Here is an 18,863-nt window from a genome sequence, read left to right as displayed (position 1 = left end):
ATCATGCCTGACATTTTTTCACATCCCCTGCCCCTCTGCCCAACAGGAGCACACAGGAGGCAAAGCTGGAGGGAAGTGGAGAGGTCCTGCTACTCCCTTCCCATCTCTACACTTGCTGAGGACATTCTTCACTTCACCCTTTCTTCTGCCTGGCATTTTCTCCCTTCCCTGTGTGGAGTAAGGGGAGTAGATAGGGGGGAACCTGACACTTGGTGGGGGGAGGCCCACATGGGCATGGCACTCAGTCCAGTGAGTAGGGTGGGGGGCAGAGGCCTGGCACTCCCCTAAAAGGTTCACCATCATTGTTGTAGAAATTATGAAATTATACAATAAACAGATCATATATCTTAGATATATTGATATTTAGTCAAGATAGAAATAAAATGGTATGTAGTTTCATGAAGTTAAAAAAATAACACAAATAGATTTGAACAGCTATGGCCTAAATAATCTTAACAAAAAAAATTAAATAAATAATAAAAAAGAGAAGTGGCATGCTGCATTTTCTTAACAACACTTAGAATATAACCTACCTGGTTTGTATACATTGCAAGTAAAGCTTTGTTAAATTCTATGGCCTGCAGCTGTTTCTTGGAAAGCTTGTGCTCTACTCCATCTGCATTAGTTAGTTTTACTTTTTTCTTGGAATCAAAAACATTTTGGTCCTATTTAAAAAAAAAATCCATAAGAATTAATGACATGTAGTCTTCCAATTTTTTAGTCTCTTAAGGCTTCTAGTTTGACTGTTTTAGAAGACTCAGCAACTAGACACCACTAGATCTAGCTTATTAACACCATTTAGGTTACAAACACCATTTATCTATAGGACCTTGAAATAAAAAGTTGGAGTTATTAAGCATTTCTTAATTATAAATATAAATCATAAATCAATATAAATACTTCTATCCCTGCCTTTCACTGTCTTCTATAATCTGGTCAGTTCAATCTCCCTTTTCTTTTCTTTAAACCCTAACCTTCTGTCTTAGAATCAATATTGTGTACTGGTTCCAAGTCAGAAGAGTGGTAAGGGCTAGGCAATGGAGGTTAAGTGACTTGCCTAGGGTCACACAGCTAGGAAGCGTCTGAGGCCAGATTTGAACCTAGGACCTCCCATCTCTAGGCCTGGCTCTCAATCCACTGAGCTACTCAGCTGATCCTGTCAACCTCCCTTTTCTTAACATGATATGCTCATTCCCACCTTGTGCACTCAAATGGCTTCCAGAATGTCTCTTTTCCCCTTCACCTATATAAATCCCTGTTCAAATTTCATTTCTTTCCATGAAGTCTTTTTTAACTGTTTCAAACCTGTAATGATTTCTCCCTTCTCCAAATCCATATTGTACTTAAAAATCAACCCTACATAGTTTAATGTTTTCTGACTGTTTGCACAGTGCAAGATACATAGAACTTGAAGGGATATTCAAATGAACTAAGAGCTATTTATATAAAATTATAGCAGGGTTTTAAAAAATATTATTCAGTATTTAGCAAGGTCCTCCTCTCTTTCCCCTCCATCTCAATAAACTCTGTTCAGATTAAGGGAATTTGCTTTCAATAGTACTTTGGAGAGTTCTAAAACAAAGTTGTTTCATGTATGTATATGTATATATAATATGTATAATCCAGATTGAAATGCTTGCCAGCTCTGGTGGGGGGAAGGAGACAATTTGGATCATGTAACTTCAGAAAACGTATGTGGAAATTTATTATTAAAATAAAAAAATTAAATTTAAATTTAACAACTATGTGTATAAACTCGACAAGCTGTGTATCTATCAGGCAGAGATCAGTCTCAAATGATTCGTAAGAAGTCTGGCTAATTAGATAATGAAACATTTTGATTATCTAAATCATGAACAACATATAAGTTGTAGCTGCACTGAAATCAATGAAGTATACCAACACTGATGATATATCACCTCTTCAATTATTTGCAGAGGGAGGGAGATGTATCCACATACACTCATGGAGAAAAAATAGCACCACACACGCTCCTGAAACTATAACCTTCCTCAAATAAAAAGTCTAAAAATAGACTGCAAAAATACCTAAGACGGAGAGAGGAATCTAACCAATTCATGCACAAAACAAATATTTTTACATAGTTTACTTAAAATGAAAGGAAAAGAATCTTAAACCTTTGAGCCATAATCTGAATTTTCTTCTCAAAGGAAGCTTAATTTTCACAATAACATAAAATTGAGTACCAGAACAATTACCCTTTGATTCTGATCTAATAAAATTTTTCTTGTTTGCTATTAGAAAGAGAATTCCTAGAAATTCCTAGACAGTATAGAGATAATGATGGCTTTGTCAAAAAATTTAGATCTTTCCATACCTTATTAATTGTAATGATGTTATTTGCAATTACAGCAAGCAATCCCACATCTGTTGGCCTGTAGAAAACAAATGACAGTTAAAATGCGAAAGCCATTAAAAATAAACCAAGTTCTCATGAAAGAATACAACATGCCACTTTCATAAATCCCTTACTTCAATTTGATTATTTGATTATAAAGCTGCAATGCCTCTTCTGTATGACCCTGAAGTTGGAGAATATATGCCATCTGACCATGAATGATTGCTAGTTCTGCTTGTATGTCTTCCTCAGTCACATCCTAGGTAAGAAAATATGATAGGGTTTTAAACTGAAATAACATACATAAAAAGGACACAGTCCCAAGACTAAAATGGGCTGCCTCGGGAGGTAATGAATTGTTCCTCACAGGAAATCTTCAAGCAAAGTCTGTATGACCATTTCTGGAGTGTCACCAAAAAAAAAAAAAGATATTTACTGAGGAATGAATTTTATAAGTTGGCCTCTAACATCCCTTTCAAGTTCTATAACTCAATGATTCATTATAATACCCAGGTTGAAATGATTATATGGGTTGAAAGTAGTAAATTTAAAGAGAAAACAAAGAAAACCTTTGTAAGGAAAACTCAGAATACTTAGTTTGTCATATAAAAAACAGGAGCAAAAGTAGAGATGTATAAAGTTCTCGTATGGCTTTTATTAGGCATATATTAAATATAAGAGAACATATTTTTCTCAAAAAAAAATTGAAGTTACCCAAGTTTCAATTTTACCCAACTTTCAATTCACACTTACTGATGAATGCATACAGAACTTCAATAATTTAATTAATTCAATCAGTAAGCCATCACATACTTCAGAAAGTCAATAAATTGCTAAATCTTAACATTTATTGGATCCCAAATGCCTAAAATATGATGTAGCAACAATGGCATACTTACAGAGTCTTCTGAGAGAGATTGACGGCAAAGATCTATAGGAAATAAAATGTTTAAGATAATTACTTAGGGCTAAATCTTCTCTATATTTCACATAGCTGGGTATAAAGTCCTTGAAGAGGATTTTAGGAGTAAAGATTTTTTAATAATCTTGCCAAATCAAGATTTACTGAGAATATCAAATACATTATAGACAACTATTACAATCTGATTAATTCCAACTCTCTTGTCTCTTTCTTCTGCTTACCAGTTTCACTGAATTGCATCTTATGAATATTTAGTCTTCTCCTTTACTCTAACTACCTGTCAAATCTATAGGACATGCTATTTCTACCTCTGTCCATCATTCTTCTCTTTAGTTCCTCCACCTACTAAGTTCTCAGCCATCTAAAATTTATGTTTACTGTGGGGAAAAATATGTCAAAAAAAAGAAAAGGCATGAGTGTTTCAGGAATCCCAAGATGACAGTATATTATTCATACTAGATTTTTTAAAGGAACCAAGCATTTTCTAATCAAATATTCTATTTCTTATCCTTGCCAAGAATTTAAAAGGTACACAGAATCAACTTTGTGAATATTAATATTTATGAAAATATTAAATAGGCTGAGATGTTGTTAATGTTGATATCTGTTTAGTTCTCAAGATCAGACATCTCCTAGAATTTGTCCAAAACAAAAAGGAAGTCTGCTAGCATTAAAATGATTTGGAAGTATTGATATGAGTCTAAGTGGGATGCCTCAGGGAATAGGATAAATAGTAAGTTTGGCAAGGAACCATATTAAAAATCATTTTTTAATTTGGGGTTGGGGATGTGTGTCTAGATTTCTGGTTAACTGACATGGAAAATTCTGCCACTAATGTAGGTCAACATCTGTAACTTTTAAAGAGATGCCCAGTTATTAAGAGGTTATATGAATTGTCCCATGGATATACAGCAAGCATATATCAGAGATGGAATTTTGAACAAAGATTTTCCACTCTTCAGTCAGCACTTTATACCATACTGCCCTACACATGAGAGTATATTTCCAGAAGGAACTTAAAAGATAATGTAATCTAATTAAGTATAAATCCATCTTACAACATCCTCAGTAAATGGTCATTTATGGTATCCTTCATTGTCTACAACCTAAGAAGCAGACCACTCCATTTTCAAATACAGCTATCAGAACATTATCTCTGGGGCAGTAGACGACAAGCCAGATCTGGAGACAGGAAATCCTAGGTTCACATCTGTCCATAGAAACTTTCTAGCTGTGTGACCCTGGGCAAGTCATTAACCCCAAATGCCTAGCCCTTACCTCTCTTCTGTCTTGGAACCAATACTTAGTATTAATTCTAAGATGGAAGGCAAGGGTTTAAAAAAAACAAAACATGATTTCCTTCTCCATATCAGTAATGCTTCCCCAAAACTTGCACCCATTATTCTTAGTTTGGTCCTCTGAAGCTTGGAGCTTTGGGAATAAGGGTAATTTCTCTTCTACAAGTCAATCTTGCCAATGTTAGAAGATAATTATTAAGTTCTAAGTCTTCTCTTCTATAAGATGAATACATTTTTTCATCATATAAATGTGTTCACAGATTCATGTTACTGTACAAAAGAAAAGAGAAATCTCTTTTTTTGGGCACTTAATATATATGGTACCCTCAGACTAGAAATTCAATCCCCATTCTTCAACATTAAATTCCAGGTAGAAATGCACAAAGCTCATATTTTTTTTTGACAGGCATTTTGCACAGTTGTACAACTGTTAAATTATATATAATTCTAAGAACCTTTTTACCTTCTGCTCTTCGTAGGATTTTCAGTGCCTCATTCAACTGGCCTTGTCCAATTAGTGCACATGCAGTATTGTAGCATAGTTCATAAGTACCTTCCTGAAGGCCTAAGTTTTCCTGTCATGGAGCAAATTACCAAGTCAATTACTAGAACAAAACATGATTTCATGGCTTATTAAGTATATTAGGAAACTCACTGGTACTACTCTTTCCCAGTTACTTTGGGCAGCAACCACTGCTGAAAGGTTTGTTTTCCTTTCTTCTTCATAATCATCTTGAGAATTTCGGATGAGATCTCGGTATACAGCTAAGCAGTCATCATAACGTTCCAACCTATACAACTGAAGAGAAAGACAGTAAACAAAACATGATGTTAGTCAAGTATACACATTGGTGGTATTTGTAAACTAATACCTTCTTAGAGTTCTAAAAAAAGGAAAATTTCAGTTCACAAAGAATGGTCAGTAGTTTACTCTCTTAAGACATTTTCTTCTACTTAAATTTTTTTTTAAACCCTTACCTTCTATTTAGTATCCATTTTAAGCAAGGGTTAGGCAAATGGGGTTAAGTATCTTGCCCAGGGACACACAGCTGGGAAGTGTCTAGGTTCAAATTTGAACCCAGATCCTCCTGACTCTATTCACTGTGCCACCTTACCTTACCCTTGGACATTTTCTTTCTTTGTAAATAGTTTCCACCTACCCCTTTCCCTTCTTTTCCCCTTTTTCCTCTTAGCAGTTTTAAATCTTTTCATCACTAATTTCCTTTAGGAGGACTGAACAATATTGTGTACAATATTCAAGCAGTTTATGCAATGCAATTTTCAACAAATGTTTACAACTTTTCAATATTATAAATTCATCTTTTTTTTAAAACCCTTACCTTCCATCTTAGAATCAATACTGTGCATTCCTTCTAAGGCAGAAGAGTGGGAAGGGCCAGGCAATGGGGGTCAAGTGACTTGCCCAGGGTCACACAGCTAGGAAGTGTCTGAGGCCAGATTTGAACTGTGAAGAGTGAATCAAACTCTCTTTTGTCTATCAATCAGCAACTTTGAAGTTAATCAAAAACTTAAGTTTTCCTACTTAGTACCTTACCAGTCACTAAGTATGAGAGTTCACAAATCACTTGCTAGAGGGGGTGACAATTCCAGAGGCCAATGCCCCACCCCTGGGCAGTGCTAAGCAAACTGAAATACTGCGATTAGTTCCCATAAGGTGGGGAAGAGATAGGAAGTGACATAGAAAAAGGACTATAAAGAGTCCTAAACTTCCTATGCAAGGAACTTCTCCTTTGGAGTTCTTTGGAGTCTCTGCTCCTTTGGACTTCTTTGGAGGACAGCTCCTTGGGGCTTTTAGACTTCGACTTTCAACTTTGGAGCTTCTTGAAGTGTGGGAGTTTCTTGTTGGATTCACTGTTGCCTTGGTGAGTTTAGCACAAGAGGGTTTTTCTGCATTGGGACCTTGCCTGGATCCTGCCCAGCTTGCTAGTGAGTGACTAGGATTCCCAGGTGGAGACTGAAACTCTTGTTGGGGAGCGAGTTTCATTTCACCAGATCAGCATTTAGGGTAGGGGTAGGCAGTCTTTTTTTTACCTCTTTTCCTTCCACATTTCCCTCTTTTTACTAATATTCCCATTAAACTTATCCTTAATTGTTAAAAGCTGCTAATAATTTTCCTGACTTAAGGGATAGTAATTAGTGACTACTTTTTTATAACTCTCTTATTTAGTCAAAATCCCAATTGAACCATTAAAGAACCCAGGACCTCCTGTCTCTGAGTCTGGCTCTCAATCCACTGAGTCACCCAGCTGCCCTCATATCTTCCTTTTAAGGCATGATATGCCATCTAAGTAAATCACTTAATTATGATTCAAATAATTTTCATTATCTTCTTTTCTAAAGTTGGAGGAAAAGTTTGTGGAAAAGGTCAAGAAAGTCTTATCATATGCTCCTAAGTCATTAAGCAAATAAAATTATAGAACAAGACTTCCATACAAAAGGCCTGCTAAGCCTTCACTAATTAAAACTATCAGACTTAACAAAAGTAGTAGTCCTTTCTAATGAGACTTATTTGCCCTGCTTTCAATCTTTTTTTTTCCATCTTGCTTTTTATCCTTTCCATTTTGCTTTTTCTTTTAGCCATCAATTTTCTGACTAAAACAAATTTCCCAGTGCATGCAAATAGCATTTACAATTTCCACTAACTTCATAAGAATGTTTTACAAAGAAACTAAAAATTGGCACATAAGATCAAGCTTATCCCATGAAAGTCAAACATGTTAGAGAAAAGCAACTTTTATCCTTCACAATATTAACATCGAAAGATGAAGGATATACAATCTGTAATTTAATCCTGCAAACACCTTTCTATATACAAGCACCTTCTCTATGCAAAATATTTTGCTAGATGCCAGCAATCACAACCCAATCTCTATCCTCAAAGACTTTATAATGTAATGGGAGTTAGCATTATGTGTATAGGTAACTATGACAAAGAATAAGATAAGGGGAAAAAATATATCTCAGCAAGAGAACTACAGGAAAATCTGAAGAGATTGTTTTCAGCTGCGGAAATCAGGAAAGGTTCCACATTACTGGGGTATTTCCCATGAACTTAACTAAATCTTTTCAGATGTTATTTATATTTTTAGCTTATACTACCTCCTCATGGGGTTAACAAATTCTTAAGTTCACAAACTTCTATATAAAGTATTTGTAGGATTTATTTGTTCTAAATGTATGTCTTTTAAGCTTCAAAGAATGTTCTATTTTATCCTTAACTATTTTTTACATGAGATATTAATCTATTTGGAAATAGGTGGTATATGAAGCCTAAAGAAGCAAAGATTTGGTGATCAGTGTTTTTATTTTAAACTTCATTTCAAATTTCATTGTTCTTATTTTCAAATTTTAACCATATATCTCCTCAGCTTTTTTTCCCCAAACAGTTTCCAACTCCCCCTTTCCCTTCTTTTCCCCTTTTTCCTCTTAACAGTTTTTTTTATCTTTTCATCACTAATTTCCCTTAGGAGGACTATACAGTATTGTGTACAATATTCAAGTAGCTTATGCATGTTCATACAACATACTATTCAGCTGTTTTTGTGAAGACTAGTTAAGTCTACCAGATCTATCCTAGCTAAGGATGAATAAACTTAACTAAATCTCAAAGAGCAGACTTGGCAGTCTATTTCTTGGGCAATCAGAGTTGGCTAGAGTTCTCATTCCTGGTTCCTACTAAAGACAGAAATTGGATCATCAAAAGGTATTTTAAAATAGTAATTACCACTTGTCCATAAAGTTCCTTTAGTTTGTCAGTCTGATGGCTGGCACTTTCTATTGTTTTCAAGGCATTCTCAATTCGATTCAGCCTGTATTCACAGTATGCCTTCTCAAATGAAACAGAATCACTGCAAAAGCAACCAATCAGCATATGATTAAGGGAAATAGTGAAATGACATCTAGCCTCTTAAGACATTCCTATGCCCATCTGAAACAAATCTATTAGATATACTACACTTATTTAATTTCATAAAGGAAATTATCAATCAGCAGGATACCAAGTTTTCCTTGCTCCAAAGACAATAAAAAGAATTAAAGTCATTCCTCCCTATATCATAGTTCACTTATCTCAGCTTCACTGTATCACAGGTTTTAAAAAAATATATTATCTAATTCTTTATTGCGGCACATTGTGGGTTGATGAAATGAAAGGCGACCAACCATAGTGCTGTGTTCTGTATCCTCGGTGCTGACTGGCTTAGTGAGTATAGGGTATTTAGTGTGTAGAAAAAGTTTATAGGAGAGTGGGAAGGGATATTAAAGCCTTAAAATATAAATAAATATAACACCACCATTTCAAGGATTTTCACCTATAGCGAGGGTCTCTGGAATGTAACTCCCACAATAAGTGAGGGATCACTGTATTTTTATTGTATGTTTTAAATTTTAAAAAATTCTAAAAACCCTTTTTTTCTTTTAAGCTAAAAAAAGTTAACAATCAACCATAAGCAAGAAAAAAATGAATGGAACTATGAAAAGACAATAAGAACATGTAATTAGGCAATTCATTTATTGTACACAAGTACACAAAAATCAGAGAAATACTGTCAATATGTATAGTCTGCAAACTGTACCTATATTAAAACAACAAAGTTTTCTGAGGATTACAACAATAAATCTTAAGAAAAACAGGTTTTTCTTAAAATAAAAGGAAACATGTTTCTTTGTATTAGCTTCTATTACAAAATATCATATGATCTTAGATTTAGAACTAGAAGGAACTCCAGAGGTTAATCTACCCCCCCCCTCATTTACAATGAGGAGACTGAGACCAGAGAGGTTAAACAACTTCCCTAAGGTCAGATAGCCAAGGAGGGATAAAGCTGAGATTCACACCCAGGTTCCAGGACTCCCTAAGTCAAGACATGTTACTGTGCTACAATGCTTCTAATATTATCCTGATTTCAGCTAGCTAAAACTTCCTATACAAACTTATTTCACATTCAACACAGTCAAATGATGAAAAATAGTATCCTTTTAAATTTAAAAGGACATATACTTCTAACTGTAGTTAAAAATATTTTTTAATTGTAGACATAATCAACATGCCCACTGCTCCAAATTCCTTATAGACTTGTGCATCTTTGGAATGTTGGATTGAGGAGGAGAAAAAGATGAGGGAAAGGGACAAGGAAAGAATGGAAAAAAATAACTTCAACAAAATTAAAGGACTATCTCTTCTATTATTAAAATGGTCAAAAAAAAAAACCAATGAGATGATGGTGAAAATCACCTGAACAGTTTGGCATAGTACTGAAAGAAATTATTTCAACATTCAAAGGAGATCCCAATACACAATTTAAACTTGTACTTAAATAATATTAGCATATTTTTCTCCATAAACTTATTTTATAACCTTTGCCCTTCTCTCTAAAAAGTAATGAGATCTGGTAGTTAGAGATCTGTTCTGGGAATTGAGAAAATCACCTGAAAATACATTACTTGTGTGGCTAAGTAAGTGCCCCATGGAACCTATTAAGATGCTAATTCACAGAAAAGCTCCCACTCTGCACTGGTCAAGAGAAGTTTCTTGCCTGCCATAAGTTCATAGTATCAATTAAATTACAGACCAATAAAATCATCTCTTTATTTTTATATAATAGTTTATCCCAAACCTTGAATGTCCTTTGAGGACTTTCATCATCCCTTATGTGCCCCACATAAAACCACCAAAAAACAAAATCCAAACCAAAAAAAGCCCAGCGCTGTCTTCTTCAGTTTCTTAAAGGCAGCAAGGAGACTAGAGAACAGGAGTGGAAGAGGAGGCCAAATTACTTTCTTAGCAGTTTTTGTTAAGACTGTCAAATGTAATACAGATTTTTTAGAATTCTGACCCCTCTATTTTCAGAAGCACAATTTGGGTGAGTGGGTACAGGGAATAAATTATACTACAAATCAGTGGAAGCTAGAAATCAATATGCAAAAATATTTCTATCTTGAAACTGATGGTTCACTCAGAACTTCCAATATCATTAAGCCTGAGTCACTTACCCAGTCAACACTTTGGTGTGAGAATTGATGACACTCAAAGCTTCCTTGAAATTACCATTTTGGATAAGGCACACCACTTTACAATGCAGCGCAGTTATATCATCCTTGCTGATCTGTAATACTAAATAAAGAGAATTTTTTTAGCTCCATTATCTCTTGTGCTTTTCCTTTCTAATACTGAGTGTGGTTGATAGAGTTCCCCTCCTCCTTTCAGTCGGGAATCATTCAGTACAGTCAACGAAAAAATGACTTTTCTTCATTTTTAACCTGCAAAGTTAAGTAACAAATGAGAGAAATTTACCCAATAGGTTTTTCCTCAAGACACCAAAATTCACTTATCCTGGGTCAAAAACAATTTTTTTTTTTACAAGAATATAAGCAAAGAAGTGGAAGTTAGGTGATTCAGAGAATAGAGAGCCAGTTCTCGAAACAGGAGGTCCTGGGGTCAAATCTGGTCCCAGACATTTCCATGCTGTGTGATTCAGTCATGTAACTCCAAATGGCTACCCCTTACTGTTCTTCTGCCTTGGAACAGATATTTCATATCAATTATAAGACAGATGGTAAGGATTTAAATATATATGCAATTAAAAGTTAAAACTATTCTAGTAGTTCTCCAAACTTTCCTTCTTGCGACTTTGCCTTGTTGGGTACACTTGGACCAAACAAGTATACACTTGCACAAAAATTAAAAAAAAAATTCATAATTTATTTCGCTAGTAATTTCATCAAAAAGCCATTCAGGGCTTTACTTTCATTCTCATTATCATAGGATCCTGAAAAAAGACAACTTGAAAGAAAAAAGCCCAAATGGATAGTTTGATATAACAAAGGTATGACATCAGTACCAATAACTAACCTTAGGAGAATCATGGAGACTTGCTGTAGAATTGTTGTCATTATGTAGAACTCTTAATCCTTCAATCTAAAGACCACCATAATTTTCACTGATCAAGAAAATAAAGATAGCTAGATAGCTAATTTCCTGTGATGCAAATAGGTTAAAAAAAAAAAAAACCCTCTCTTTTAAAACATTGCATGAATGACCAATCTTGGTTTCAGAGGGACAATGATAAAACAGTTCACTCCTCTTGGGTGAATAGTGGTGAACTATGAATACAGACTACTGCATACAACTCAGGTTGATTTTACTTTTTATTTGTTATAAGGAAAGGTAACAGATGCCAGAGTCTGGGAAATAAGTCATTGCATTAAAAAAAAATAGGATTAAAATGCAACCAAAAACATTTGTATTCATCCCCTGCTTTCATAGTCTCATAATTACCCAAAAATCTAATTCCCATTAATTTAAACCAAATTAGAGATGCTAACAATTAAAATTAATGGTTACTTTCCTCGTCTGAAATAACCCAAAGTGCTTTGCATATATATAAGATCATTAATTTTCATCTTAATATAGTTGAGCAAAAGTTGTTCACACAAATTTACCTTGCAAAACAATTAAGAAAATATGAGTACCTCTATGCTCAAGACTTCGAAGATATAAAGCAAAATCAAAACAGTTTCTGCCCTAGTGAAAATTATATTTGAAATGGAATACAATGTACTCCTAAGTTATATACATGAAAAATACAAGGTAATTTGGGGATAGTGGTGGGGGGTGTCTAACAGCTCTTATCATGAAAGGTCTTATATAGAGAAATGATGCTTAAAGAATCAAGAGATTTTAATAGGTTGAAGTGAGGAAAATTCCAGGGATAGGGAACAGACAAAATATTGGAAGAACATTTTATCATGCTGAAACAAAGGCAACTAAAATGATGGAACTGAAAAATATATGAAGAGGGATTACTATACAATAAGCCTGGAATGGTACTCGGAAGGTATGTGTAAAGGGCTTTGAAAGCCAGAGAGGTATCTGTATTTGTTCCTAGTGATTACAGGGAACCACTATAAGTTACTAACCAAGGGTACAACATTGTCAGACTTGCCTTTGAAGAATATCATTTTGATAGCTATGGGGAGGATTAGAAGGCAGAAGAGAATAGGCATTTATACAGGTCTATGTGCCAGACACTGTATTAAGCACTTTACAAATACTATTTCTTTTGATCCTAATAACAACCCTTATAGGTATGTGATGTCACTTACATTTTACAGTTGAGGAAACTGTGGAAAATAGAAGTTAAATAACTTGACCACATGGCTAAATTAGTGACTAAGGCTGGATTTAAACCCAGGTGTCCCTAACTCCAGGCTACCTACTCAGAAACCCAGCTGCCTCAAATCCCATTGGAATTGAGAGGAGAGAGATTTGCACAGAGATGAAGTAGAAAGTTATCACAGTAGTTAATTTGAGAAGTAATAAGAGCATAAGTAAGGTGGATGTGGTATAAAATGGAGGTAAGGAAACAGATGGATGAATTTAAGAAACGTTCTAGAAATAAAATAGGTAACGAGGAGTAGTGAGACAAAGATTTCCCAAAGCTACAAACCCAGGTGACTAGAAGGATAGTGATGCCTAAAGAAAAATAGGGAAATTCAAAAGAAGGGTGGATTAGGGATGAGTAGGGGAGGAGGGAGAATTAGTAGTTTTGACCATGAGATTGAGATGCCTCCAGGATACCTAGTTTATAGAAAAGATGTTATGTAATACTAATACTGCTATTGTACTACTAACATATATACCTCCTTCATTCCCATTTATCAAAGAATCCAAACATCTACTTCCAAGTAGCATTTTCTGTGAAGCTTAGACATAACATAAGGAATGCATCACATTATGACATTAAAGCTCATTAAAGAGAGGTACAGTGGAAAGAGCACTGGATTTGCAGAGAATTCAAATCTCAATTTTAATACTTAATACTTACAGAATTTTGAGCAAAATTTTATTACTAGATGAAAATCATTAAGCATTAAGTTTAATGGAATGGGAATTTAGATTAAAAGTTTAAAGGAAAGGGAAATGAATTTATGCACTGTGAATTAACGCTTTTATTTTTATGCTTAGTTGTAAGAAGTTGTTATATGTAATATAAATTTAGATAGTAAAAATGACAGTATTGGTATTAGATATGACTTAAGATTTTAAAAATAAAGATATAGAATAAGTATTTGAAAACTTTTACCATGGAATACAATTTGAAATCACTAAGCCTGATTAGAACACATTAAAAACAAACAGCTCAGTTCTTTATTCCTCTCAGCTCTCCAAATCCCTCCAACATGAACTTGTTTACAAAATACTCTCCAGCTGGACAGCGAGTTCCGAATAACTGCCTGACATAATGGGAAAAGGCTGGACTGGGAGTCTGAGGTGGTACCAGCCTGTCAACTGTGTCAAACTGACAAGTGCTTTTAAGTGACTTATTTCTCACATGTGAAATGGGTTTAATAAGACTCTTACAAACGTGCTTCAAACAACCCTCAAGACCTACATAAAAGGAAACGATTGCATTTGTGATTAGTAAATACAGAACTGGCAGTTCGGCCAGCTGACAGCCCCCCGCAAAGTTCCTGGAGCGGACTCCCCGAGATAGAAAACCCGAATCTCCAGAGGAAAGAGAGGGAGGGAGGAGCCAGGTGAGAAGGCAATTTCTCGGGAGAAAAGAATTGAGGCTGCGGGTCCTTTAAATGCTCCCCCCTCCCCAGATTCCTCTGGGCCCGGGTGATGGAAGAGAGGCAAAGTACACGTGGCTCTACTCTAAGGGGTAGAGGAACCCAAGTCAGCCTGGGGTGGGGCGGTTCACTGCGGACCGTGCCCAGCGCGGGAACGCAGCTGCTGCCTGAAAGTGGGTCTTCTCCCTGGCCAAGAGGCCCAGCTTAGCACCTAGCACCGATCGCGCAAGCTGGCTAGAGAGTTAGCGGCCGGGGTCTCTCCGCAGTCTCCGCCTCCCTCCTCCCCTCCCCTCCTGCCGGGCGCGCGCCGGAAAGAGAGGCCACGTCTCCCCACGGCGGCGAGGGTCTCCCGGGGCCAGGGCAGCACGTGCCGACAGGACGACCGCGAGCGGCGCGGCACTCACTCTTGTCCACGGTCTTGAGGGCGCGCGTGAAGTCTCCATTCTGGCCGTTACGATTCACTTCGCTCCAGAGGGCAGCAACCGACGCCCCCCCGCCGCCGCCGCTCGCCATTTTGGAGGAAACGCGGAGGTGGGCGGGGACGACCTCTGGTTCCGGAAACGGATTCTGGCAAGGGAGTGGGGAGAGGCGGGAACAGGAAGTAACCCCGGGCCGTTGCTAAGAACAACCGGGCTCATTGCGTCCTTTCTCGAGGAGGGATGCACCACCCTCTTTCATGCCCTTAAAAACTTTCTTCCAGGGGTGACAGAATGTGGTAAGAGATCCGAGCAGAGGAAGCATCCTTTACATCCCCTACCCGAACCCACTCCAAATCATTCCCGGCTCGACTAGTTCAGCCCGTAGGGAAAACCGCCTGGATGGAAAGGTCCTTGAGCCAAGGCTGCCCTTCTATTCTGGCCTATGCTGCAAACTTTGAAAGCAGAGGTTCTTTATCCTTTCTGTGGCAGTCTGGTGAAACCTTCTCAGAATCATATTTTAAAATTAATATAGTAAAATATGTAGGATTCCAAAAGAAACCAGTAACATTAAAATAGCTATTGGGGCAGCTAGGTAGCATAGTGGATAGAGAGCTGGGCCAGGAATCAAGAAGAGTTGGGTTCAGATATGACCTAAAACTAGCTGTGTGATCCAGAGCAAGTCACCTAACCCTGATTGTCAAAACCGCTCCTAGGATTGTCTTAGGATAAAAAAGGATAAAAGTAGCTGTCAAAATATTTTATTAAAACTCCACAGACTGCAGATTGAGATCCTTGCTCTCTAAAAATTCTTTTATCATTCCAAAGGATACTGGATATGATTGAAGTAACAAACTCTGTGCTCCTTACAATGATAGAGGCTGTGGATATGCTTTCAATGGGAAAATAAGCTGGCTGCCTCTCACTGAGGGGCCTGCCCAATTCCCCAACCAAAAAAACAAAATGTTTATAAAGACAAAATTAGATTAGAAGAAAAACAGAGGGCAACCAAGGAGGCAAAAACAATAGCTGTCACAAAAGTACATGGAGTCCAATTAGTGTGTGTATAGAGTTAGGAGAGGGCTTTATCCATCAGACATACAGCCCAGGTGTTGTATACTTGTTACTTTTTTTTTTTAAACCCTTACCTTCTGTCTTGGAGTCAGTACTGTGTATTGGCTCCAAGGCAGAAGAGTGGTAAGGGCTAGGCAATGGGGGTCAAGGGACTTGTCCAGAATCACACATCTGGGAAGTGTCTGAGGCCAGATTTGAACCTAGGACGTCCTGCCTCTAGGCCTGGCTCTCAATCCACTGAGACACCCAACTGCCCCCCTATACCAGTTACTTTGAAGAGTTGTTTTGTTTATGGTAGAACTTAAAGAACTACAGCTCTTCAAAGACTATCTCCAAGACCGTCTAGATAGTTTTAACTCTTTATCCCATAGCATTTCATTTTTGACTTGCTGGCATAACATTTAGAGAGGTTTGGGAAAGGGAAAATTGAATGGATGGAGTTATTTTTGTTGTTGTTGTTAAAATGGGAATGTTGGAAGCAGGAGGATGAGAATTCCATTTCAAGTCCAGAAACATAATGTATATATACATATATATGCCTGCTATATATATATATGTGTGTGTGTGTATATATATACAAAACATATACATCTTTATCACTAACAACATAAATAGAACTGTAAAGGAAAAAATGTGTTTCGTTAGTGTAGGGAATCCCAAATAAGGGAAACTCCCTTTATCAATATATTTGTACCTGTTCTGTAATTTACAGCCTTAGAGTTGTGTGGGAGGAAGAGCTAGTGTGTATAAAGGGCAAGACTTGAAACCACTTCTTCCTGGCTCCAGGAGCAGCTCACTCTCTTCTGTAGGCGGTTACCTCTTTGGCTTTGAAGAGTAGAGGGAGGTAAGTGCTGACTGGACCTGTAGAAATATCTCAATTCAGTAAGTTGGGGGGTTGGGCGGGACGGTATATATATGTGTTAACAGTTACTAGAAGTATGACATTTCTCATCTTGGCTGCATGAGTCAATTGAGCAATTCAAAGAATCATAGTATGCATTTAGATCAGGAAAGGGCCTGTTAGATAATCTAGCCTAGCCTGCTCTTTTTTACAAAAAAAGGAAGCTGAACTAGCAGCAATGCAACAAGCCTCCTGAAGGACTTGTGGGAAAAAATGCTACCCACATTGAGAGAGCAAAACATGATTTATCACTTATCACATATATATATGAGTATGTGATTTGGAATTTAGGCTTTAAAAAATAGCTCTGGCAAAAATGGATACTATGGAAATAGGTATCAAGTGATAACATTTGTACAACCCAGTGAAATTGCTTCTTGGCTCTGGGAGGCAGAGAGAGAAAGAAAATGAATTATGTAAACATGGAAAAATATTTTTAAATTAATTTTCTAAAAAAAGAATAAAACTAGTTAACAAAAAAGGAAGATGAGATAAAATAGTATAGAAATTAGCCAAATTATAAAGATTAGACCTAGGTGTAGTTTTCTAACTATAAATCCACACTTTTTCTAGTATATCATGGTGTTTTTCAGAAGAAAAAAAACTTTTTAAGAAATATGGTTTTATTGCTATCTGTATAAACAGCTAGCTATCTGATCCCTCCCAAATTTAGGACCCAAGATCCTAAAACATCAATTTGTACCCTACAGGCAACACTAAATATAGTAGCATATCATTTACAGAGAATAAGGGCCCTTACAGGTAATCTGAATTTCAAAATTTAGACTTGGAGAAGTTGTGACTTGTCCAATGTCACACAGGCAATAAGCAATAAAACCAGATTTAAAAAAAAAAGATTTTATTCTGAAAAACAGCAAAGAAGGTATTTCCATAGACATAGCAAACCACAAAAAAAGTTTCTGATGAAACTCTGAATCTCCATTTCTTAACATTGGTTTTGTTTTTGTTTTTAACTCTTACCTTCTGTCTTAGAATCAATAGTAAAGGCTGGGCAAGTAGAGTTAAGTGACTTGCCCAGGGTCACACAGCTAGTGAGAGTCTGAGGTCAGATTTGAACCCAGGATCTCCCATTTCCAGACCTGGTGTTCTACCCACTGAGCAATCTAGCAGTCCTACCATTTGCTTAAAAAAAAATTTTTTTTTGTTACTTTTCAAAACTGCCCTGTTTTAGTTTTCCTTCTGAACTTCTGTTCATTTCTGTGTATTTTAAAAAATGTTACAATATATGCTTCCCCACCCCATTATTATAGCTTACTCCTTTTCCCATTAGAAACTATGAAAAAGAAAAGAAATGAAATAAGCATAATCAAGCAAAATAAATCTGCACAGTAGTCATTTGTAAAATGAACTTAAAACCTTAAAAACTTAAAACCTTCTCTGAACCTTAAAACACATCATTTCTCTTATCAGCAAATAGGTAGTAGCATCCTACATCATAGATGTTCTCAAGACATTGTTGGTCACTGCATTAATCAGAGTTCCTAAATCTCTCCTTGTTTTTTGGTACAATGTTTCTGCTCTGTTATAAACTGTTCTGATTCTTCTTATTTCAGTCTTCCTCATTTCATATAATTATACAAGATTTACCTAGAAATCAGGTCTTTAGTCATTTCTTACAGTGCAAAAATATTCCTTCAGTCATATTCCCCAATTTGCTCCGTTATTCTTCATTTGTCTAAGAGGCAATTTAAAATACTTCCTTAGGTTCTGATTATTTTTCTTCCTCTATTTCTTAATTTCCCCCTTCCAGTTGTAAGGGGTAAATTTAGGGATTTTGACTAATATATTATACTAATGGTCGCCAAGGATTTAATTCAATCCCAATAAAAATACTCAAGTCAGTTTTTTAAAAATTTTATGGTGGTTTAATCAATATAGAGGGAAGGAATTTAGAAGAAGAGAGAGGGAAAGGGGTATAAGATTTCTTGGGCCTAGCCTAAACCAAGGGGAGTTCAGAGAACTCAGGTATGAGGCCCCCTCAGAAGATAAAAAACTAGCTCAGCTTCCTAAGAGGATAGTGTTTTTGGAAGGTAAAGGAAGAAAAAAAGGAATCAGCCTACTCTCCGAGAGAGCTCAGGGAAGAAGACCTTCACCTGACCCATGCCAAGACACCAAAACACCAAAATGCCACCCAGCACAAAGAGCCAGAGCCACATCTCTGAGAAAACCAGAGAGAGACCCAGAGCTCAATGCCTCCGCCGTCAAAGAGAGACTGGCAAGATAAAGTGACGCTAATATATAGACTTTTTAAAAAATCACTTCCTAGGTCTCACATGTA

General features: G+C 36.4%; 1 protein-coding gene and 1 long non-coding RNA gene across 3 annotated transcripts in view; one reads left to right on the top strand and one right to left on the bottom strand.

The window, feature by feature from the left end:
* SRP72 (signal recognition particle 72) overlaps positions 1-14,709 on the bottom strand; it is a 36,973-nt gene extending 22,264 nt beyond the window's left edge. The window contains exons 1-9 of the mRNA XM_056802658.1: positions 14,578-14,709; positions 10,592-10,712; positions 8,325-8,448; positions 5,235-5,378; positions 5,043-5,154; positions 3,259-3,290; positions 2,494-2,618; positions 2,339-2,396; positions 534-665 (exon numbers count right to left, since the gene is read on the bottom strand). Of these exons, the coding sequence (XP_056658636.1) occupies positions 534-665; positions 2,339-2,396; positions 2,494-2,618; positions 3,259-3,290; positions 5,043-5,154; positions 5,235-5,378; positions 8,325-8,448; positions 10,592-10,712; positions 14,578-14,686 (957 nt within the window). The 5' untranslated portion in view covers positions 14,687-14,709. The remainder of the gene's footprint in view (positions 1-533; positions 666-2,338; positions 2,397-2,493; positions 2,619-3,258; positions 3,291-5,042; positions 5,155-5,234; positions 5,379-8,324; positions 8,449-10,591; positions 10,713-14,577) is intronic.
* The window catches only part of LOC103094409 (uncharacterized), a 29,882-nt gene continuing 25,588 nt past the window's right edge, over positions 14,570-18,863 (top strand). Inside the window, exons 1-2 of one of the 2 annotated variants that reach the window (XR_008912875.1) lie at positions 14,570-14,704; positions 16,376-16,507. This is a non-coding gene — a long non-coding RNA (uncharacterized LOC103094409). Of the gene's footprint in view, positions 14,705-14,743; positions 14,889-16,375; positions 16,508-18,863 lie in introns of those variants that run through there. The other variant, XR_468936.2, reaches the window with a different exon arrangement.

The sequence above is a fragment of the Monodelphis domestica genome, chromosome 6 (assembly GCF_027887165.1).
Source record: "Monodelphis domestica isolate mMonDom1 chromosome 6, mMonDom1.pri, whole genome shotgun sequence".
NCBI classification, from domain to species: domain Eukaryota; kingdom Metazoa; phylum Chordata; class Mammalia; order Didelphimorphia; family Didelphidae; genus Monodelphis; species Monodelphis domestica.
The sequence above is the reverse complement of the archived record's forward strand: the minus strand, read 5'-3'. Positions and strand labels throughout refer to the sequence as shown.